Source organism: Dromiciops gliroides, chromosome 3 (assembly GCF_019393635.1).
Source record: "Dromiciops gliroides isolate mDroGli1 chromosome 3, mDroGli1.pri, whole genome shotgun sequence".
In the NCBI taxonomy this organism is placed as follows: domain Eukaryota; kingdom Metazoa; phylum Chordata; class Mammalia; order Microbiotheria; family Microbiotheriidae; genus Dromiciops; species Dromiciops gliroides.
The window spans coordinates 344,928,677-344,954,134 of NC_057863.1; the positions used below are offsets into that span (position 1 = coordinate 344,928,677).

Here is a 25,458-nt window from a genome sequence, read left to right on the forward strand (position 1 = left end):
AGAACCATCTGGGTCCATTAGCAAGATCAGGACTAGAGTAGGCTCTGGATGTTTTAAGGCAGTTGGGGTTGAGTGACTTGCCCAGTGTCATACAGCTATTAAGTGACTGATGTGACATTTGAACTTAGGTCCTCCTAATTTCAGGGATAGTACTCAATCAATCCATTGTGCCATCCAGTTGCCCCTAATGATAGTTCATTAGAAATAGTAAAATAAGCACTGCTAGGAATTATAATATTTGTTGAGTAGAATTATGTACCGCAAAGCTTTTCACTAAATAACCAACACATTATTTTGTAAAAAACTATTTAACATAAGTAGCCAATTTTGACTAGAAATAGAAGAATATTGTCTTGTTAAAATTAGATTTAACATTAAAGTATTTATTGATAATTTTTACATGGCATTTATTTTCTAAAAGAATTTGTATCATTATCATCATCAATTTAAGATTACCAAAAGATATCACCCAGGAAAAGAAAATAGCTTCATTAAAACAAAATGGAAAATGTTGGAGAGGCTGTGGGAAAATTGGAACACTAATGCATTGTTGGTGGAGCTGTGAGCTGATCCAACCATTCTGGAGAGCAATTTGGAATTATGCCCAAAGGGCGATAAAGCTGTGCATACCCTTTGACCCAGCAATCCCACTTTTAGGTCTTTTGCCCAAAGAAATCATGGAAGGGGGAAAGGGACCCACATGTACAAAAATATTTATAGCTGCTCTTTACGTGGTAGCAAGGAATTGGAAGTTGAGGGGGTGCCCATCAATTGGGGAATGGCTGGACAAGTTGTAGTATATGAATACAATGGAATACTATTGTGCTGTAAGAAATGATGAGCAGGAAGAGTTCAGAGAAACCTGGAGGGTCTTACGTGAGCTGATGATGAGTGAGATGAGCAGAACCAGAAGAACATTGTACACAGTATCATCAACATTGAGTGTTGACCTACTGTGATGGACTATATTCTTCTCACCAATGCAATGGTACAGAAGAGTTCCAGGGAACTCATGATAGAAGAGGATCTCCAAATCCAAGAAAAAAAAAGAAAGAAAGAACTGTGGACTATAGATGCTGATTGAACCATATTATTTCTTTTGTTTTGGGTGCTGTTGTTTTTTTTTTTCTATTTTGAGGTTTTGCATCACTGCTCTGATTCTTTCTCTTGTAACAGGATTAATGCAGAAATAGGATTAATGTTATTATGTGTATATATATATGTGTGTGTATATATATATATCTATATCTATATGTATATGTATAGAGATATATAGATATAACCTATATCAGATTACCTGCTGTCTAGGGGAGGGGGGAGGGAGGGGAGGGAGGGAGAAAAATCTGAAATTGTAAAGCATATATAAACAAAAGTTGAGAACTATCATTACATGTAACGGAAAAATAAAATATCTCATAAAAAAAAACAAAACCAAAATGGAGGGGCAGTTAGGTGGTGCAGTGGATGGAGCACCAGCCCTGGATTCAGGAGGACCTGAGTTCAAATCTGGTCTCAGACACTTGACACTTACTAGCTGTGTGACCTTGGGCAAGTCACTTAACCCTCACTGCCCAGCAAAAACCCCCAAAACAGAACAAAACAGAACAAAACAAAAATGGAGGTGGCAGCTAGGTGGCAGGGTGAATAGAGCACCGGCCTTGGATTCAGGAGGACCTGAGTTCAAATCCGGCCTCAGACACATGACACTTTCTATCTCTGTGACCCTGGGCAAGTCACTTAACCCCTGTTGCCCCTCCCCTCCCCCCAAAATGGATTTTTTGTTTTGTTTTTGGTGAGGCAATTGGGGTTAAGTGACTTGTCCAGGGTCACACAGCTAGTAAGTGTCAAGTATCTGAGACCAGATTTGAACTCAGGTCCTCCTGACTCCAGGGCCAGTGTTCTATCCACTGTGCCACCAAGCTGTCCCGTCAAAATGGATTTTTAAATGAAACTCTTTAAGAACATCGTACCTATCAAAAATGGATATTCCATCTATCTTCCATCTCTACCTCTTCCCCAAGACCATATCTGTAGTAGAGTTAAAACTGTGCTTGGAAAATCAGAACTCTCATTTCCCTTAGTTGCTAATCTTCTCAATTCAAAATGCTTGGATGATGACAGTGATGCTATACCTTTTTCCAATCTGATTATTGGTTCTCCATTATCTCTGTATTGAGTCCAAGTTAGTATACTGGAATTATTTAATCCAAGCTCTACTGCAGAAAACAAAACTCCAATGGGCTGGCCACACTGTTTGAAATGCCAAATATATATTTGCCTAAAAGATTATTTTACAGAGAACACCCACAAGGTAAGTACTCACATAGTGGTAGGCAAAAGTGATACTGGGACACTCTCAAGGTCTCTCTGAAGAACTTTACAATCAACTGTGAGACATGGGAGACACTGACACGGAAACTGACACTGACAGGAAACATGGCAAGAAGGTGCTGTGCTCACTGAGCAAACCAGAATTGCAGGAGCTCAAAAGAAATGTGAGATGTATAAATTTAGAGACATCTCCACTTGAAATATTCATATGTTCTGCCTGACTTGTGGTGAACTCTTCCAAGTTCATATTGGTCTGATCAGCCAGTCAGACACACTGTAACTTGATTTCCCAACATAGTGATGTCATTTTGGTCTTCTTTGAGGATGAAGAACAACAAAGCAACTAAGTCATTAACTTTTCACCTGAGAACACTGCTCCATACCGTATCAAATCAAACATACTATAAACACAAGGCTATACACAAGAAAGGCGGGCTATTAAAGAGATGTCAAGTGTATCTTTAATTTACAATGCTAATAAAAAGGTTAAAAAATTTTCAAATGTCTCAGTTACCCACAAGATAAATTTTCATTTTGAAAAAGTTATCTGAATAAGTATAAATATACTGTACCTCATCAAATTCTTCAGTCATTTTTCTGATGATTTCTGCATTCTGCATATTCCTGAACATCTCAATTCTTACAGTACCTACAAAGAGACATTTATTATTATTTTAATATAGTAATATCAATATTAAATGAAATTTACATTACAAACAATTGCTATAATATTGAATAGTCCTAATTTTAACATGAACTTGTGATATATTAAAAAAATTTTTTTTTAAATAATAAACATTTTTATTTAAAATTTTCACTTCCAAATTTTATCTCTCCTTCTCTCACACCTCCCCAAGGCAGTAAGCAATTAGATATAGGTCATACATGTGCAATTATGTAAAACATTACTATATTAGTCATTTTGTATAAGAAAAATCAAATTAAAGAATTTAAGAAATAAAGTGAAAAATTTGTATGCTTCAGTCTGTGCTCAATCAATATCAGTTCTTTCTTTGGAGATGAATAGTACGCTTCATCATTAGTCCTTTGGTATTGTCTTGGTTCCTTGTATTGTTGAGAATAGTCAAGTCATTCACAGTTCAACAAACAATATTGCTGTCACTGTGCACAATGTTTTCCTGGTTCTGTTCACTTCACCAAACATCAATTTGTATAAGTCTTTTTGAGCCTTTCTGAAATCATCCTGCTTGCTATTTCTTATAGCACAATGATATTCCATCACCATTATATATCACAACTTGTTTAAGCATTCCCCAACTGAAGGGCATTCCTTTGACTTCCAATTTTTAGCCACCACAAAAGGAGCTAATAGAAATATTTTTGTACAAATAGGGCCTTTCCTCTTCTTTTGAATGTCTTTGGGATAGAAAGCTAGCAGTGGTGTTGCTGGATAAAAGGGTATGCACAATTTGATAACCCTTTGGGCAAAGTTCCAAATGGCTCTCTAGAATCATTGGATCCGTTTACAACTCTACCAGCAGTGGATTCATGTCCCAGTTTTCCCACATTCCCTCCAACACCCAGTATTTTCTTTTTTTGTTTATATTTCCCACTCTGATAGGTGTGAGGTGATACCTCAGAGTTGTTTTAATTTGCATTTCACTTATCAGTAGTGATCTAGAGCATTTTTTCATAAGACTATAAACAGCTTTGATTTCTTTGAAGACTTCCTGTTCATATCCTCTGACCACTTATCAGTTGGGGAATGGCTTGTATTTTTATAAATTTGACTTAGTTCTCTATACATCTGAGAAATGAGGCTTTTATCAGTGATACTTGTTGCAAAAATTCTTTCCCAGTTTTCTGCTTCCCTTATAATCTTGGTTACATTAGTTTTTTTTGTGCAAAATCTTTAATTTTATATAATCAAAATGATTTATTTTACATTTTGTATTGCTCTCTATATCTTCTTTGGTTCCAAATTCTTCTTCCATCCATAAATATGACAGATAAACTATTCCATGTTATCTTAATTTGCTTATACATTTTGGAGATTGATACCATTTGAAAAATGTATTTCTTAAAATAATCATGCTGGGTCAATCTCAAAGGATCCTTTCTTTTAACATCTCACATGCCAGATAATATAAATATACCAAAGCAACAAAAAATTATCTAATCTGTTTTTAATTTCCAAAAAGGAAGACTGAACTTTGTTTTCTTAGAAAACTTTTCATCTATTCCTTAAGACTAAAAACTTCATGTATAACCACTGTCTCTTTGAGTAACTTTAGCACTTTTATTTGTTCTAATATTGTCCTCCACAAAAATGTGTAAGTGGCCAGAATCTTCTTTCTGATAATATTTTTAAAAAGAAAGTGATTCTACCTTCCTATTTATCATATAATTTCATCTTTATTACAAAATTAATAAATTGTTGCAAGCAAGAACAAAAATAAAGATCACCTCATATTCCCTAACTCTAAGAATAAGCAAACTCTGAGTAAAAGGATCCAAGAGTTCCTCAGTGGGAATCCACTTACAAATAATTACATAAGAACCCAAAGAATTTTCATAAAACTTTAAGTATCAAGAAACTTTGATAACCAAAAAGGGTATAACAGGCTAAAGAAATTAAAGATTAAATTCAAAATCTTCATTTATAATTCTATGACCAACACTATACTACATTTTGGCAGTGGGGAAGGACTATTTGTTATTCTATAGGTGTAGAAATCTCCCTGTGAAGAACCTCTTATTATTATTGATGGGCAAATGGTCTGCATATGATGGTTTTACAGAGTGGCTCAGGGCACTAAAAGGTTAAGTGACATGTCCAGGATCACATCAGTATGTGTCCTAGGTGGCACAGTACAGGTTATCCTGACTCTAAGGCAGACTTTCCCTCTACTACATGATGCTGTATGTGCTGCACAGAAGAGACACTTCATAAAGTTTATTTTTGTGTGTGTGTGTGTGACTGGTAAAAGAGAATTCTGTTTAATTTAATAAACATTAAGTATCATTTATGTGCTAAGCATTGGGGATACAATAAAAAAAAATAACAACAATTCCCATCATTTAAAGAGCTTACAGTCTACTGAGTGAAAATGATGTGTACTCAGATAAGTAAATACAAACCATGGGTTTGGTAAATACAAAGCTTGAATGCTACAGGGTCAGAAATATCAGGGTTCAAGTTCTGCTTCTGAGATAATATAACTGTTTAATCTTGGAAGTCTATCAAAACCCCACAAAATTGTAGACAACTACAAGTTGGAGGAATAGTTGCAGAATTGCATTTCTAGAGGGTGCTTCCTCAATAGCAGTTCCATGAAATAAGGTTGCATATAAAGAAAACAAAAGAAGCTGCCATACTCTGATGGGTAAAGATCAGGACAGATAGTAGGGAGAGATTTCTATACATGGAGGAATCAAAAAGGTTTCTTCTAAGAGGCAGAGGGGGTCTTGATGGGATATATGGGGATTCTAAAGAGGTAGAAGTGACAATAAAGAACATTCCAGAAAGGGGAACAGCTTATGAAGAGTCGCAGAAACAGGAAATGTAATACTTTACTATAAGAAACAGCAGGTTCAGCTAGAATACAGAGTACGTGAGGGTAGTAATTGCTCTGGGAAGACAGGTGGGAACCCAGATGTAAAGGACTTTAAATGTCCAAGAGGGGTTTGTATTTTATCAATAAGCAATAAGAAGTCATTAAAACTTTTTGAGCAAGTAAATGACAGGGTCAGACCGGAACTTTAGGAACACCAAATGGATGGGATAGGAGAGGTACTAGTGGAAAAAATGAAGTAGAAGGTTACTATAGAGGTCTAGGCCAGATGTGATATATCCCGAATTAGTTTGCTTGTATTTTTAGTGGACATGTCAAACTAGATGTCTTACAGACATCTTAAATTCAACATGTCCAAAACAGAATGGATTTTCCCCTCAAAATCTATTCCACTTCTGAACATCCCTATTTCTGTCCACAGTATCACCACCTTTTTTGTCAACACAAATTTCTCAAACTTGGAGTTACCTGCAGCTCCTCATTCTCTCATTGCCAACCAAATCCAATCAGATGCCATGTCTTCCATCTTTACTTCAATAATACTTTTCATAGCCATTCCCTTCTACTCCATTCACACAATCATTTTCCAAATGCAATTGGTCTTGTCTACCTAAAGCCTCTAGTACATCTTCCACACCTGAAGCCTTCTAGTACATCTTCCACACAGTTGCCAAAGTATTATTTTTGCTTGGCTGGTTATTTGTTTTGTTTTTTGCGGGGCAATAGGGGTTAAGTGACTTGCCCAGGGTCTCGGAGCTAGTAAGTGTCAAGTGTCCTGAGACCAGATTTGAACTCAAGTACTCCTGAATCCACTCTATCCACTGCATCACTTAGCTGCCCCCAGAGTAATATTTTTAAAGCAGAGGTCTTACTACATCATTTTCCTGTCTCTATAAGCTCCAAGGTGTGACTATCACCTCTAGGATGAAATAGAAACGCTTCTGTTTGTTGATTTAAGCCTTTCACAAACTGGTCTTCACCTTACATTCATTCTAACATCCAATAAAAATTGGTTTCTTGTAGTTCTGTACACAACAGGCTATTTTCAATCTCTTTAGACTTAGTCAGCTACCTTTATGCCTGGAATAGGTTTCCTTGCTTTTGAATCTTAGAGTAGGAAGCTTTACCATCCATCACAGTTCAGCTCATGTGCCAACTTCTACCTGGATCTCAGTTGCTAGTATTCCCCCTTCATTCAAATTATTGTGCATTTACTTCTATATAATTGTGTACTTACTTATGTGTATATATTATTTCCTTGTATAGAATGTAAGCTCCTTGAAGGCAGAAACTTACATTTTATACTTTGAATCTCTAACGTCTAACACTTCTTGGCACACTATAGGCATTTAATAATTTTTTGCAGACAAAAATCCCTGGAGAGACAAGGATGAAAAATACTACCAATAGAACAGTAAAGAATTGTCAAGTAAACAGATTGGGGGGTGAGGAAGAGGGAAGAAGAGAAGATGATTCCAAGGCTGTAGCACACTTGATAGAAAAAGGGAAATTATTAAAAGAAGTAGATTTATAAGGGAAGAAAATGAATTTTCTTTCTGGACATACTGAGTTTGAGATGGTACATCTGGATGAAGATGTCTAGTGGGCAACTAGTAATGCAAAAGGGGAGCTCTGGAAACAGAAGAGTGCTGAACAAGTAAACTTCAGAACAAGGAGACAATAAATGAACTCATGGGAATTGATGGGGAAAGGGGGAAGTGTCATGAAATGTGAGCAAAAAGTAAGTAATCTAGTTCAGATGAAACCAACCTTCTTTAAGAAGAAAACAGCTGTCAATATTTTGATAATTGATATTTGATAAATATTTTGCAATAGAAACACTACATTTTTTTAAATAAAGAAGCCAACACTGGAAAAACTACAATCATATCCAACCTACTCTTTTACATCTTAGCAAATTAATTATGTATACAGAAGATAAAAATGTATATTCTGTCTTACAAGACCAAATGAGATATGATGGATTAAGTTTATTTAAAAACGACATTAACTAACTGTTCCTATAATATCCACACCCAAGATTTTAAAATTATACAAGAACTTTATAGTAACCATACATTGTAGAGATTTCAATCTGAGCAAGGTGAGGGGTGAAAGGGTTGGTTCTGAAAGAATTAATCACGAGTTGAATCACAGCTTTACCTCCCACCCCCTGACCCACATTCCTAATTATTTACATGATCAGAGATCTAGTGCTAGAAGGGACTTAAGAGTCCATCTAGTTCAATCCCACAATTTTCTTACAATTTTTAATATCTTGATCTCAACTGCAAATAAAACAAACAAAAAAAAGGATTGCACATGAAACTGAAAATCTCAATTATGCACAGCTTGCTTTTCGAGGTTCTGATAAATTTGGTATATAATTTTACCAACTGTTCTGTTTGGCTATTATCTCTTCTGGTCCTTCTTCTGGGTGTTTCTGTTAGTTTAAAAAATGTTACATTGACCCTGTTTTCTTCTTTCTTGGAGGGTAACACTTAATTTCTAGCCCACAGGAAAAACAACAACAAAAAAACCCCTCACCCCACTTACTAACAAAGAGGCATTGTTAAGCAAAACAAACTCCAACACTGCTGTCTTAAAAGGGGGTGGTAGTAGCATGCTTCATCATTGGTTCTTCAGAATCCTGCCAAATGTCTCATTTTACAAATGAGGAAACTGAGGCTCACAGAGTCTCAGTAATTTGTATAAGGTCACACAGGCAGTATATGAACTCAGGTACTTCTCCAACTTCAGAGACAACGCCACTTCCATTTTACTATGTAGTATAATGGTAAATTATGAAGCCAATCTGAAAATTGTATTTTGATCTATAAACTAATACTTCTGGTTTTCATCTAAAAAGGATTAAACCAGTTTTATGAAATTTAAATATAAAATCAATTTTTTTTTCACTCGCATATCTTTAAATGGAAGCATGAATGTGGAAACTTGTGGCACTACGCCATTGGGGTGGATATATTTTTCCTGCCCTTAGAGTTAAAAAAAAAATTTTTTAATAACTTTGAAAAAACTGAGCCTAAAAAAAGTAAAAGGGGAGCAGCTAGGTGGCACAGTGGATAAAGCACCAGCCCTGGATTCAGGAGGACCCAAGTTCAAATATGGCCTCAGACACTTGACATGCTGATGTGTGACCCTGGGCAAGTCACTTAACCCTCACTGCCCTGAAAAAAACAAACAAAAAAAGAGTAAAAGGGAAAATAAATATTTTCCAAGTCACACAACATAAGCAATGTTTATTAGCAACATAATGTAATTCTTAAACACAAGAAAAAGTATTATGTATTTTTTTCTGATGTAAAAAATGTTAAACTATCTTAATGTAAACACAACAAAAATATATCCTCTATTTCTAAATGTCCTTTTCCCCCTCCCCTCTTGCACTGCCTAATTTCTTTAAGTATATAGGACTACTTTTTCCTCAATTAAAAAAGTACTTGCTTTTCGTTTAGGCAGAACCTTGGGACATACTTGGTGGAGAATTCTTGTGTGTGTGTTCAGTGTATTAGTCTACTATGTAAAAGCAGAGACACCTGCTTCAGACTCTGTTTTTGGCCATTTTGTTAAGGCCATGACTATGGATAATAAAATCAGTTTTAACTACTCTCAAATATTATTTGTATCCCCTGTAGAAGTAAATTTCAATGGAGGTATAGGTATAACAATGAAGGAAAAAAACATTTATGAGACACATACTATATGCTGTGTGCCAGGAACTCTCATAAGCACTGGGGATACAAAGAAAAGTAAAATCAATCCCTGTCCTCAGGGAGCTCACATTTTAATGGGAAAGATAACATGTAAAAAAATTTGGTGTTATAATATATAAAGTATATGGGACCTAATCTCAGAGTGGAAGTTACTAGCAGCTGGGCAGAAGCCTGGGAAAGACTGCTTACAGAAGGAGGGATGTGTAAATAAAGAAAAATCTATACATAAAGCCAGAGGTTTTCTATTGATTTCAATTAAAAAAATGCACAAGTCTCATGAGAATAAATTATGAGACAGCATTTAGGGAATATTTTGAAGATCAGCAGAATTTAATTACAAAGCTTGATTTAAAGAACATGAATCTAGATATACCAGGGAGTTTAGAGCCTATCTAGACATGGTACATGTAGAAACAGTATTAGATGAATGGAACAACAACAAAAAATGAAATTAGGGATAAAACTTAGGGGAAAATGACCAGGAATGATGCTGTGGAGAGGGGGATGAGGTAAAATGTTAATAAGGGAAAAATATGATCTCAGGGAACCTGATTTGGGGAAAGGGTACAGAGAACACTTCTGGGCAACAGATATTGTAGTCAAAGTCAGTTAATCTTAAAGAGAAGCTGGTTTCTCTTTTGACTTTAATCCTTTAATAAAGTGGTACATGGTGATTTCTGGAGGCACTGATGCTAGAGAAAGTCCCAATGGGATAAAGATGTTGTTCCACTACATCTATTCCCATATGGTAGCCAAAATAGCTAAGATTAAGGCAAATAATTTTGAGACAGTGATGTGATATAGCTCAGGGCTTAGAGATAAGAAGTCTTGAGTTCAAATTCAGCCTCAAGGGGACTTCCAGAGCAGAGCCAAGATGAGGGAGGAAAGGCAGTGAGCTCTGACTCTCAAACTGACAGGATCGCTCCAAAAAAAAAAAAAAAAATCAACATAATGCCACAGGACAATTCCTAGAGCAGCAAAACCCCCAGAAGAATGTGGTGAAATCACCTTCTAACCAAGAACGGCTTGGAAGGTCAGAAGGAGGGAGCTGCTGTGCTGATACAGGAGTAGCGCCCAACCCCACAGTCACCCTGACACAGATCCAGTCCCAGGAAGGCCTCATCAGAGGAGGAGACACCCAGAGCCTCTGAATCAGCAGCTGAAGTGCCAGTGTCGTCTGGAACTAAGCTCACAGTCTGGTGAGAGGGCTGAGCCCTTGGCAGGGGGCGGAAATTACAAGGGTCTATGCTGGTGCTGAGGCAGAACTTGGGTTTTTCACCCCTGCTGGGAACCAGGAGGTAGGCTTGAGGAGCACAGGGCCAGGTGGGGGAGGGACACAGATAGATGCTATTCATCTGGAAAGATTTTTGAGTTCGAGATGATATGGACTATATCTGTTGTTCAACGAATGTTACAATTAAAGATACTCCTCATCAGAAAGTGTTAGCCATTAGGAGATTAATTTCTTGCCACAATATCTTCTAAAGACCATCTACTAAGGTGTTGTGATTTCTGTTAATGGAGGGAGTACATGTATATTCCATTCTCTTTCCTAATGATGGTGAAAAAAGTAAGAAAAAAGAATATAGAAAGAAACGGATAGGGAGAGCAGCTGATTCCTCTTTCACCTTTACTTCTTTTGGTTCTTTACCGCAATTTTTCATACACGGGTCACTTGTGGCTATGCTACAAGGAAATGATGCCAGGAACTACAGCAGGGGCTAAGCATAGCCAAGTGGTATTGTTCAGTTATACCAGTGATTTTAAAATTCAATTATGCCCATGTGTAGTTTCCTAATTAAACCCTTAACACTGAAATGTGAAAATATGGGCTGCTATATAGCAAACAACTGTTGTAAATGGAGGGCAATAAACTTAAGAATATGGTGTAGACATTAAAGTTTGGCAAATGAATAGAGGCAACATGTTAAACTCTTAATACTTCATATAACTGTCAACTGACACAATTTCTAATTATGGTTGTGATGGATCAGGGGGATATGCTCTAAAATATGTCTCCCAGGTCAGATTTTGGTAGCTGCTTCCTCGGGTAACTTCCAATTTATTGCCAAGTGAGAAAACATAGTGATGGAGTCAGGATGAGAGTGCCATGGCTAAGGGGGACTTCATAATGACTAGCAAAGGACCCATGCAATCAGGGAAGAATACAAAGAGCTGAGGTTACTGAAACAAAGAGGAATGGGTGGAGTAGGCTGACATAGGAGAATGAGGACAATGTAATTATTGTCACAAGACTAAGGAAGATGGACTTTCTGGAAAAAAGCATCAGTATAGTGTCACAGTAGAAATGTGAAAGAGAATTAAAATTGCAGAAAAGTCACTATCATGGTAATTAGGAGAAGGCAAGTATTACCTTTGAATGTGCAGTTTACATACAGGGGTGGTGTCAGGAGCTCAATTGGAAGGCATTAACTTATGATCATAAGGGAGTATAATAAACAGAAAGTTTAAAGTATCAGGAATCAGGAGGCAAGTATTTGATATATTAATGTACAATAAGAAGCTATATGGCCCTGAGCAGGTCATTTTTACCTACTATACCTTAGTTCCCTAATAGGTTAGAAAAACGGGGCTGAATCAGGTAATATCTAAGGCCCTTTCTATCTCTGAAACACTGTGAATACAGGAAATAGTATAGTGGGTATAATGAAACTATACATTGTAAAAGACTGAAGTCCTCTAAAAAGACAGTATATTCTTAATCACTTCACTTCTCATTTCTTTCAGTACCACTGTTCTGCAATGCTCTGTAGTCTCTCCTTCCTCTCTATTCATTAGACTTTTTGTTTAGTATTTTTAAAAAATGATATCAAATTTAAGGCTCTTGTTTCAATATGAAGAAGTCAGGATTTAAATTATCAATCAATTTAAAATGCTAGAAAGGATTCATCAAAGGTTTCCACCTTTTAATGGTGACCAGCTACAACAATCAATTCAGCAAATATTACATTTACAATATAAATGTACTACCAAAGGGACACACACAGTATGATTAAGTTGACAAAAATGACTTATACTTAACTTTTCCGGAACACATACACACAAAACAAAGCAATATGTAAGATATTTTTATTGATCATTTACATTTCATTTCATTATTCTCATTTTATTTTCTGTATAAGTCTACTTTAGAGTATAAACTCCTAAAGGGCAATGACTCTAACTGGGGTTCTATGTATATTACTATCTCTGGTAGAATCTAGCACAATTAGGCACTTGATCAAAATTTGTTATTGTACAGTCATTTCTGAGTCTCCCAGTACCCGTTTTGGCTTTTCTTGGCAAAGATACTAGAGTAGTTTGCCATATCCATCTCCAACTTTTACAGATGAAAACTCAGGCAAACAGGCTTAAGTGACTGGCCTAGGATCACACAGATAGTGTGTCTGAAAACATATGAATTCAAGAAGATGCATTTTTCTGACTCCAGGCCCAGAAGCACGTAGACACCCCTTGCATAAATAAGGATGACAAATGAGAATCAACTTTATCACACATGTAAAAAAGTAGCAAAAGATAGCAGCAAAAGATAAATACTTTCAATGTCAAAAAGGGTTGGTCAATATAATCCACATATACTCTATATGCAAGCATAAATGTGCTTATATGGTACCAGTAATTATAACAAGGAGGTAAAATTAGTAATCAGTGTTTCCTAGGCACTCTTTATCATTAGGCTTTCAATTTAAAGTAGATATTGCAGATAGAGCTAGGGGTACACTCATACTTTTAAACTCTTTTTCATTCCTTTTCTTTGTCTGAGGCGTTGTGGTGAGGCAATTGGGGTTAAGTAACTTGCCCAGGGTCACACAGCTAGTAAATGTTAAGTGTCTGAGGCCAAATTTGAACTCATGTCCTCCTGAATCCAGGACCAGTGCTCTATGCACTGTGCCACCTAGCTGTTCCTTCCATTCCTTTTCATGGAAAAATATATAGTATATTTACTAAGCTTATAGTATGCATAAAAAAGAATTATTTTGTGGAAAGGAAGACTATACAAACTTAAGATTTATTCAGTATGGCTAGTTGCATAAAATCTTGAAAAGAAGTCTTAAGATTAAATTCTAGTCCAGGGGTTAGCAAACTATGGCCATCAGACCAAGTGTACTCCTTCCTCACCCTGTTTTCATATGGCTGGTCAGCTACTGGGTCAGATTTGGTCTGAAGGCTATAGTTTATGGTCTTTTGGTCTAATCTAAGGAAAAATGTAGTCATAAATCTCCAAAGGTTGTAAGAATTTTTTTGTACACAATAGACACTCAACTATTTCATGACTGACTAACTTAAGGTAGTTATGTAGCAAACCAAGTTATCCATATAAAAAGATGCAAACAAATGGGGGTTCCAGAAAGGGATGCTAACCTAAAAATGATATAAGGTAAGTACATATTATGCTGATATTCATTACCACTAACAGACATCAAGTCAAGAAACATTACCACTGAGTTAGATTCCATTTTCATGAACATGAAACAGTATATACATACTTTATTATACAAATGAAAAGACATCCAAATCACTTCAAGGAACACTATATGTTGATAAACAATGCTGAATACTGAAATGAGTGCTGGATTTCAATAAAACTTTACATACTGGGTTTAAAATTAGTGGGTCTGAATAATGCCACTTAGTAGCTGTGTCACTTAAATGAGCTCAACCTCAATTTCAACAGTAAAATGGCAACTGTATATAATTCATGATTATATACTATGAGGACCAAATTACACAATGGATGCAAAGTTAGTTCCTCACACAAATGGTTTACTGGAATAAAAAAAAAATGAGTAAAAGAGGTCAGGCTTTTGGTGTTTGGATTCAGTTGCATGCTTATTTTTACCCCCAAAACATCTGGGTTTCAGCAGTGTGTACTACCTCCATTAATAGACATCACAATACCTTAGTAGATGGTCTTTAGAAGATACTATGGCAAGAAATACATCCTCTAATGGCTAACATTTTCTGATGAGGAGTATCTTTAATTGTAACGCTGAACAACAGATATAGTCCATATTATATTGCAACAACCAGAATTTATTTAATTTCTGCTAACCGAGGCTTTGAAAGCCCAGCATTACCTACCAAAATTGAGTATCAGAATAGGAACTAAATGTATAAAACCAAAAAAAAATAGGCATGTATCATAATTTACTTATGGTAAAAGGGCTATTCTTCATAGATTTTTAAAACTTACAATAATTAAGCAGAATCAAGATAATTTATACCCAAGAATATTCAAGATCATGAATCACAATAAATAGGTGGCAGCTAAGAGGCACAGTGGATAGAGTACTGGTCCTGTAGTCAGGAGGACCTGAGATCAAATCTGGCCCCCAAAACTAAACATTTACTAGCTGTGTGATGTTGGACAAGTCGTTTAACCCTAACTGCCTCAACACCCCCCCCCAAAAAACCATTAGCACAATAAATAACGCAGCAAAGTAAAACAGAGGTAAATTATATAAAATTCTTTGTTTTTGCTGAATTATTATTTACATTTAATGTTTGAACTATTTATATATACATATATAATTAACATATATATGTATACATATATACACACACATACATACCAGTGCCCATCCTGCATATTTTAATGTTTTTGAAAAAAATCCAAGAATCCAAGAACCAATAACCCAGTTCTCTACACAAATAATGTTGTATGGAATTCATACTCAATCTCCTCAACATTTAGTTCCTGGGAATGTTGATAAACTTGGTTAATTTTAGGGTACCTTTCAACATTAATAATGATTTGATTCATGTTTGCATTACCATCCTTTCCTACCAATAGTTCATTTTCTTTCCAATGCCCTTTTGCTACCAAAAATTTCATATGACGAAAGAGAAAAAATTTTTTTCAGCTGGAGACTTCTTTCCAATTCCCAAATCATTATTACATCAAGAGAGAATTATAGAATTACAGGTAGTACCTAACATATTATGTTATAAAAGTTAATTTGTACATTAGTTGGCTGGCTGAACAAGTACTCTGGCATAAAAACCATATTGTAAAAGGTGGTTAAAGTCTGCTTTTAACAAGGCCTCGATAACATAAAGTACTTATTATTTGTGGAATCCTAAATATTATAACTTCTTTGATAATATGCATTCTGAATTCTAGCTAGGACTGTCAGAAGCACCCTATTTCATCATGATAAGCCTAGCAATAAAATCTCTCCACCTAGTGCCACCTGAAACAAAAATGTATATTTTCTTTTTTTTTTGCAGTAAGTAAATTTGAAATAATAATAGTTGACCTTCTTTATATGCCAAACTGGCTTCTGTGGGGGCACTGGTTGAAATAACAAAGAATATTTCTAGGGTAAAGATGAAACTTTAAAAAATCTGGAAGCAAGAAAATACAGAGAGCTCTAACTCATGGAGTAGAATGGGATAGGAAAAACTAGCAGAAGCAGAATGAATGCAGTTACCCAAAACAAACTGTAGTTCAACTACATCAGACTGTACCATTCATTTGGCAAGCAATTATTTGCTATCTGTTCTATTTTTGTCTTTTAAAGTCTCATATTATTTTTTTATTTTTTTTTTTTTGCGGGGCAACGGGGGTTAAGTGACTTGCCCAGGGTCACACAGCTAGTAAGTGTTAAGTGTCTGAGGCTGGATTTGAACTCAGGTACTCCTGAATCCAGGGCCAGCGCTTTTAACCACTGCGCCATCTAGCTGCCCCCTAAAGTCTCATATTATTAATTACTTATTAATGCATTTATTTTATCTTATAAAATTAAATTTTACTTTATTTTCAGATCCACATCAATTCTTATTTCCATGCACTGAAAACCCCTGGTTGCAAACATATATAGTTAAGCAAAAATAAATTCCTGCATTTTAACATCCATTTTTTATAAGATTTTGAGTTTGGTTGGAACACATTATTTTGGGGGTGGTAAGGCATTCAGGGTTTAAGTGACTTGCCCAGAGTCATACAGCTAGTAAATGTCTGAGGCTGGATTTGAACTCAGGTCCTCTCCTGACTTCAGGACCAATGCTACCCCTATTTTTTAGGACTTCATTATTAAGTCTCAGGTCTGTTTCTTTGCTTGTGTGCTGGAATCTACTATTATTTTATTACATTATGATCAGGAAGGGAAATGTTTAAGATTTTGACTTTATATACATTTATTTGTAATTTCTCTATATTTAGTTTTTTTTAAAAAGTGGCATGTGGTGCTGAGAAATATGAACATTCTGTGATAGTCCCATTCATTTCTAAATTCTCCAAAAGTTTGTATAGTTCTATATTTTATCTTTTAAGTTTTATTTTTCTAACTTTGTGAATGGTACATTAGTATTTCCTACTAGTGTGGTTCAATTATTTTTTTTCCTTTATAAATTTAGATACTATGCCATTTGGTACAAATGTTTTATTTTAGCTTATTTTACTATTTTTACGTTTTAGTGTTTTATAAAGGTGGATTAGATTGATACTAACTCAATCAAGTCATCCTACTCTACTTAAAGTAAAGTATAAAATGTTAAGTCAATCAATCACAGGCTTTAGACTAAGTGTAAAAAGTCCTTCTAACTGCAGTGACTTTGCACAAGAATCATGTTCCAGGGATTTTGTACACATTTTTAAGATAAAGACCTGAGAGGCTAGAGCAAACCTGGCTTTTTAAAAACCACACCCTTAAGAAGGAACTGTTTGATAATACTTCCAATTCATAAGAATTTTTTCAGTATTAGAGCAGCTGAAAAGAATATACTTAGACAGAGGGTACAGGTCTGAACTGAATATGAAAGGATGATATCTGTAAAGCATTTATTTTTTGTTTCTCCTTGTTTTTTGTGGGGCAGGTAGGGTGGGGTGGCTTATGTATGGGGCTGGATTTGGACTCAGGGCCTCCTGAATCTAGAGCTACTGCTTTGTCCACTGTGTTAATTAGCTGACCCATGATAACATCTTTAAAATAAAGTTAAGGGGTAAGAGGAATGCACTGAAAGAAAGGGAAGGGGAGAGGTGGAAGGTGATAAAGTAGCTCATATAAAAGAAACAAAAAAAAAAGCTTAGGAAGTGGAGAAGATGAGGAAGGAGTGGGGGAGTGAGTGAGCCTTACTCTGATCAGAACTAGTTCAAAGACTGAATAACATATACACTCAAGTGGGTATAGTAATACATTGTACCCTGAGGGAAAGTGGGAGGGGAAAGGGATAAAGCAAGGGAGAGGTGAAGGAAGGGAGGGCAGACTGGGGGAGGGGGCAGTAAAAAGCAAAACACTTTTGCGGAGGGATAGGGTGAAAGAAGATAGAAAATAGAGTAAATATCAAGCGGGAGGGAATAGGATGGAGGGTAATACAGTTAACAATAGCAACTGTGAAAGAAATGATGAGCAGGATGCCATCAGAAGGACATATGAAAAATGCAAACCATCAACAGTGAAAGAACTGATGGTATCTGAATACAGATTGAAGTATAATTTTCTGTGATAGTTCCTCTTTCTGAAGTTATTCTGTTTTCTTTCACAATCTAATTAATGTGAAGATGTTTTACATGACTGCACATGTATGACATACAGAATTGCTTGATTTCTTAGGGAGGGTTGAGGAGGGAGGGAGGGAGGAAGAAAATTTGAAACACATGGCAAAGAATTGGAAATCGAGGGAATGCCCATCAATAGAGGAATGGCTAAACAAGTTGTGGCTAAACAAGTTATGGTATATGAATGTAATGGAATATTATTGTGCTGTAAGAAACAATGAGCAGGAGGAGTTTAGAGAAACCTGAAAGGACTTACATGAACTGATGCTGACTGAGGAGCAGAACCAGGAGAACATTGTACATAATAACAGCAATATTATGTTATGAACAATGGGGTAGACTTGGCTCTTCTCAGCAGTGCAACGATCCAAAACAGTTTCAAAGAACTTATGATAGAAAATGTTCTCAACATCCAGAAAAAAGAACTGTGAATTATGAATGCAGATTGAACCATACTGTTTCTACTTTTGGACTTTTTTTTTGTTGAGGCCTTCCCCTTGTGCTCTGATTCTTCTTTCACAAGATGACTAATGTAGAAATATGTTTAATGTGACTGTACATATAAACCTATATCAGACTGCTTTCTCACGGGGGGAGGAGGAGGAGGAGGAGAAGGAGGAGGAGGAGAAGGAGAAGGAGAAGGAGGAGGAGGAGGAGGAGGAGGAGGAGGAGGAGGAGAAGGAGGAGGAGAAGGAGAAGGAGAAGGAGAAGGAGAAGGAGAAGGAGAAGGAGAAGGAGAAGGAGAAGAAGAAGAAGAAGAAGAAGAAGAAGAAGAAGAAGAAGAAGAAGAAGAAGAAGAAGAAGAAGAAGCAGAAGCAGCAGCAGCAGCAGCAGCAAACAACTGTTTGGTAGAGGAAGAGAAGTCTTAGCTTTGACCTTGGCCAGATATCCTTCCAGCCCAAGATTTTTGACTTCCCAGGTCCCTCCTCCAATCCCAGATAGGTTGATGGCAATATCTTCATTGAAAGTCAAAGACAGTTTGGGTGTAGCTTCACTATTCTTTGAACACCACACAAATTTGGGGGGGGAGGGGGGGGAGAGAAGGCTTCTAGCAATCAGGACCTGTCAGTTGCTCTGTTGACACATGACAGGCTAACTAAATGATTTTTAACTGATAATTTTAGGGAAGCACATAAGCAGAGGCTTGAGCTGACTGAATTAGAGAATTACTCCTTACCCCTCAGGTGTGTAATCTAGAAGCTGGAAAGGGAGATACAGTCGATCTCTAGGGCCTTATTCATTGATGGGAGTGGGAATTGAGATAGTCTCAGTTTATATTGGCTGTACCTTTTATCTAAAGACAGTTTCTGGTCCTTTTCCAAGGATATAAGGTAAAGGAAGAAAGAGGCATGACATTTTTCTTTCTCCAAATGAAGTATAAATTCCAAGATACACATGGACATTACTTAAATTATGTCTCCAGTATTTATACATATGTTATTTTATTACCTCTACTAGACTATACAATTGTTGCCCTCATGTAAAACTTTTGTGAAATCTTAAGCATTATAAAGTTAAATTATTATTTTTTCCTCCCTCTAAAATACCAATGAAAAAGTAGGTGGTCATTAAGTATTTGTTGAGTAACAAAAAACGTCAGCACTATATCATTCAAAAAGTACTGCATCCAGTCAGAAAACGATTATCACAATTAGGGAGGCAGGGCTATGAGTTAACAAAGGGGACGGCTGCTGTCAGCACCAGGATATCAGTCTTTTGGTCTGTCACATACTGTTTTTTTAAGGGAGTACATTTTCTTGCAAATCAGAATATAGCACAAGCATTCTATGTGAAACTCTGAATCTCCATTTTATACTGCTATTTAAAAAAAAAAATGGAATCTACTTAACTGTATAAGTAACTTTAAAAACCACCCACTGGTCTATGCTTCTTTCTCAACTGCGTCCTGTTCTATTCATTTTTATAAATGTCACAATGGTCCTCCTTTTTGGGCATCATTATTGTTAACATTTCATCCCTCCTGGCTCTTCCCCTCCCATTAAAACCCAGAGAAAGAGGCAAATAGTAGATGATTAATAAATGTTTGTAATACTTGACTTTGTATAAATACTTTATACAACTTGTGAATAGAGAATACTTCTTTGGATAAAATGCTATAGTATCTGCTAAGTTTTCTTAAATTTGTATTAACAAGAATGATTTTTTTTTTCTTTGCTTTATGCTTTGTTGGTTTGGATTATAAGACTATATAGATTCATAAAATGAGTTTGATAGAATACTCCCTTTTACAATTATTGGGAAAAATTTTGTTAAATTAGTTATTAATTGTTAATTAAACATTTGATAGAATTTCCCTTATAAATCTTCATGAACCAGAGACTTCCCCCTCTTTAACATATCATTTACGGTTTACTCTAGGATAGTTTAAGATTTTTAAAAAAACTGTAAATAGGACATTATATGTTTATATAGATAATCATCTATTCCATTTAGCATAAATTTTGCTGGAATATAATTGTGAGTAATAATGTTAGATAATTATTTTTCTTTTCTCTCCCTTGGTTTTGAGTTAAAACCATACAAGATTCCTTGAGAAAATTAACATGGATTTATATGTTCAATGACCAAGTGAAAAAGTGAGACATATATTCACCAAAACAATTTTCCTCTATCAAAGAGGATGTCCCATATGGCAGTCAAATATAACAGGCAGTCCCTAGAAATGGTAAATTCCTCCATATGCTCCAGTTTTCAGATGGCATCTCACCAAGGTATGGGACTTTGCAAAGTCTACTAAATAAGATCCAAAAGAATCAATTAAAAGTTTATGCTAATTAAACACATGCATACACACGTGTATATGAAAACACACACACACACACACACACAGAGTTAGATGGACAAGCATAGAGCCATTTCAGAAGTAGATATATCTCAGACAGACACGGCAAAATGATAATGAGTTAGGCCAAGATTTGAACAGTGGATAGTGGACTTAACTATATTGCTAAAATTGAGTCATTTTTTTAAATAACCCCGAGCTTTTCCAGGAAACTAAGACATACTTTTTAATATGAGTATTTTACTAGTATTGTTGTACAGTACAATTTGTTTCATAAGTATATCTCAGAAGAATCAGTAGTCTCTTTAGAATTAAAGACCAGTGTTTTACCCAAAAGGCAGTCAAGAGATGTAGTTTCAGTAGTTGTGTGCTCCATTACTAGCTGGGCATAGCTTCTAGGAATAAGGAGGCTTTACTTCCACTATATTCTTCCCTAATGAGGTCATATCTGGAGAGCCGTTTTCAGGTATGGGTCTTACACTTTAGAAAGGACATTAATAAACTATAGATCACCCAGAAAAGGACACCCGTAGTAGAGAAAGGCCTTTGATCTACAACATATGAAAAAAACTTGAAGGAGCTGTTGTTATTTTCAGATTGAGAAACAATAGCTGTCTTCAAGTATTTGAAAGGCTGTCAGGTTGAAGAGAGATTAGGCTTTTTCTGTTTGGCAGTAGTGAAACAACCACTTTCAGAACTGTAGAAAGGCACATTTGGGCTTGATATAAAGAAAAACCTCTTAATAATTAAGAGTCATCCAAAATAAGAATGGCCCTTCTTGGGAGGTGGTGGGTTCTCCCTCAATGGAGGTTTTTAAGCAGAGGCAGAATGAGTACTTGCTGGGTATATTGTACTGGGGGCTCTTTTTCAAGTATAGACTGGATAAGAGAGCTATTATGGCAACCAATCAACTCCGAAGTTCTGTTATTTAGGGAGAAAAAAAGGTGAGTGAGTTATATAGCTTGAGTGTTTCAGTGATATTCATACAATATCAAGAGACTTATGGAAAGGTCCTTATTATGCTGGGTAGGCACCATGAGAAAGATTCATAAGAGTCAGGCAAGATGCAAAGGTAAAGATAGGCTACAGTTTGTACCAATAGAAAGAATACCCAAATCAATGAGATGACAAATCCTTCCAAGTATAAAAGGAGATAAGCTGGTAATGAACATAAAACAAACAAACAAACAAACAAACAAATAAATAAATTAACTGGGCTTGACCCCTGATAACAAAGTTCATTAATAAAAGAATGGTTTAAAAGGACCTTCTTACTATTATGGCTTACAAAACCAAGGTCACCTCCATACATTAGGGAGGCACTACAATAAGCATAGCACTTTAAATATATGTGGACAGATGATTATGGGGGGTTTTTTTGGTTCCTAATAGTCAAAAGAAAGAAAGGGAAAGTTTAATGATCAAGGATTCTATTTGTTCTGGGTGTTGTTGACATTTGATTACATATAATAAAATAATACTAAGGTAAAGAATAACATTATAATATGATAATTATGGATTAACAATTTAAATGAAAACAAATTCTAGATCAAAGTTGAAAATATAAAATGAATGTGTAATGGGGAATATAAAACTTAGAGTGAAAAGGTAGGAAATAAACGTTAAAGGAATCATAGAAGTGGTTATGATACATAACATGGACAAAGATATGTTGAGAAAAGGCCAACTGATAATATTAGATCCTGACATTATCCAAGGCAGAGGTATATTTGTCAAAGATAGGAATATGGTTAGGAAGATGGTTTTCTAGACAAGCATGGACCTTAGAGAGGGTAACAATTCCTTCCCTACAATGGAACAGAGGATGGAAGCTACAATTTCCATTATATAGTAGCTTCTTAGTATCTGAGCCAGTATTTAACTAGCACACACTACTAGGGATCCAAAGAATGGTTTTAAAGGTATAACTATTAAATTAAATGAGCACATTTTCTATCAGGATGAGAAACCAGTTAAATTTGATTAGTTTCAATTAATATACCAGGGCCCAATTATTTCCAGTGTTATTGAAAAGTTACTAAACAAGCAAAATTGAATGTTCAAAATAGTCCAGAATGATCAATATATGAGATGAACATACAGATGAAAATATTATAGTAAACAGAATTTTAGGCTTATTTTCCAATTAAAATTTTATATTTAAATAAATTTCACTTTAGAATTCAAAATTTCTATTTCTATAATATGTAACTAAAACTGAACATAAGTCTATTTTTACAACCTTATATAACTTTTTAAAATCAATAATGTATTTTATCATAAAGATGCCACAGGAAAACTCCATGATTTATACATCACATGCAAATAATTTGCTATAAAAATAGAGATGCATTGGCATTCCATTTTCTACATACCAAAACAAGTTTAGTAAAATGTACATTTGGACCAATACTTTATAGCCTTTTTATAATACTTTTTTGGTAAGATTCTGTACCTCGACATCCTGAACACTGGATAAAGAAGTTGATTAAATCCAGAAGTGCTATGTCCCTGTCTTGTTTATATGATTCAATCCAGTCATCCACCACAGACTGTCAAAAAAATAAAGGAAAAAAAATACAAAAATGAGAACCTTAGTAAAAAATGCTTTTCAGAACAACAAACTTTTAAAGACATTATGGTATTCTATTCCTACATGAAGGAGAAAAGTATTTACCTCAAATTATTTCAGTGTAGGCAAATGTAATAAAACAGTCTTTCATGTTCACAGGGTAACAAAAGTGAGACAGACCCTATGTTAAGGAGCTGATCCAGTAGAGAACAAAATCCCCACCTGCTAGTACTGGTACAATTCCACACATGGCAGAGTTCAATAAAAAACATGTGAAAATTACTAAAATAAAAAGTTAGCAACTACTAATCTTGTTCTAGGTTAGAAAAGGAGAGGGGAAATTAGAAGCTGAAAAGAATTTAAGTTTTGAAAAGAAATCTTCTTAGTACAACATGTTTCTAGAAGAAAAAATAATTGCTTTCTAAAATTTTCTACTTTTTTACATTAATGAGCCCAAGTATCAACAAAATAATCCCTAAAAATAGTAAAACAAAACCAAAAACCCTAATGGAGATTATACCAGCTGGCAAGGAGAATGTTTATAGCTTTATTCTTAGTTAAGCTAAGACTTAACATTTTCATCATTCTTCCTAATTTTAAGTTGTTACTTTCTGAATAAATTATACTTTTAATGATATAGTGAATGCTTTTTTCTTACATAAGGAGATTGTTTAGAATGGAATAAATCCGATGTGTGGTAAGACCAACCAAAATTCTTTACTGGGTATATTCAACCATAAGCCATAAATTCAAGGAATCATATATACAAATAATCATGAAAATAATTAGTCTCAGATTATACAACCTGTCTTAGCTAAAACAGTCAATGGTTCTTCTGTTCAATGACTTAAATTTCATATGCTTTAATACCACATCTGACACATGGGGAAAGTGCTGTGATTTAACTGAATCTCAAAATTTTAAATAAATTAAGACTGTTGGGATCACCTACACAAATCCCTTCCAGATAAGGAAACTGAAAGTCCAGAGTCAACTGACTTACCCTAAGATCACAAACAAAGATAATGGAAGGGCTGACACTAGAACCTAGATCTAGGATATATTGATACAGTATTTGAGTAGATTTTTTTTCAATCTTCAATGTAGTAACCTTTCAATAACTACTTATTAAACAATTATTATGTGCACAGTACTCTATTCAGTGTTGAGGGGGAAAAAAATCAAGACCTAGTCTCTTGTCATCACATATGTTATAGTGTAACAAGGGATCTCTCTCTTACCCACCTACCCATATATTTTAACCATACTTATTTTTTAAAATTTCATTTTAACTCTATATTTTAATTACATACAATCTATTCCAACAGAACTCAAAAAGATGATAACAGGTTAGAAAGTACTGAAGGAGGCTTGAAGATGGAAAATTCATTTCTGACTGGGGACTAGGCTGGGTTGATTAAAGTCTTTTTGGAAGATAAGGCATTTCACTTGAATCTGGATGAGTTAAATTTCAAAAGATAAATATTTGGGAAGAGGACAGCATGTTTTAAGGATGGTACGAGCAGAGGTCTGTTGACAGAAAAGTGAGTAAAAAATGGTATGTAATGTAATACATGATTTCATGTAACAAAAAATAAACATAACAGAAAAAAAACTTTTAGCATTGAAAACATGCTAAAAAAGTGTTGGTCACTCTACCCATCTATGTATTATGCCCCAGGAGCATGACTTTCTTATTTACCCCTTTTTGCCCAAACTATCATAGAACTCTTCCACCCTAACAGGGAGGTGTTGGTCAATGCAATACGAAAGCAGAAAGAAAACAAAGGAATGGCAGATTAAGAATAACATTGGCTCTATTATTTCCTTTTAGTGCTGTTATAATTAGATGACACAGAAATTAAGAAAAAAACATTTAATAGAATCACAGAATCTAATGACTAAAAGACAGGACAGAGAATTGATACCCATATAATAGTATCTATACATCCCCAACCAGT

The 25,458-nt window shown here is 35.2% G+C and overlaps 1 protein-coding gene across 1 annotated transcript in view; it reads right to left on the reverse strand.

The window, feature by feature from the left end:
* STAG1 (stromal antigen 1) overlaps nt 1–25,458 on the reverse strand; it is a 360,000-nt gene that overhangs the window by 166,771 nt on the left and 167,771 nt on the right. The window contains 2 exon segments of the mRNA XM_043995188.1: nt 2,904–2,980; nt 23,381–23,477. Coding sequence (XP_043851123.1) covers nt 2,904–2,980; nt 23,381–23,477 — 174 coding nt within the window.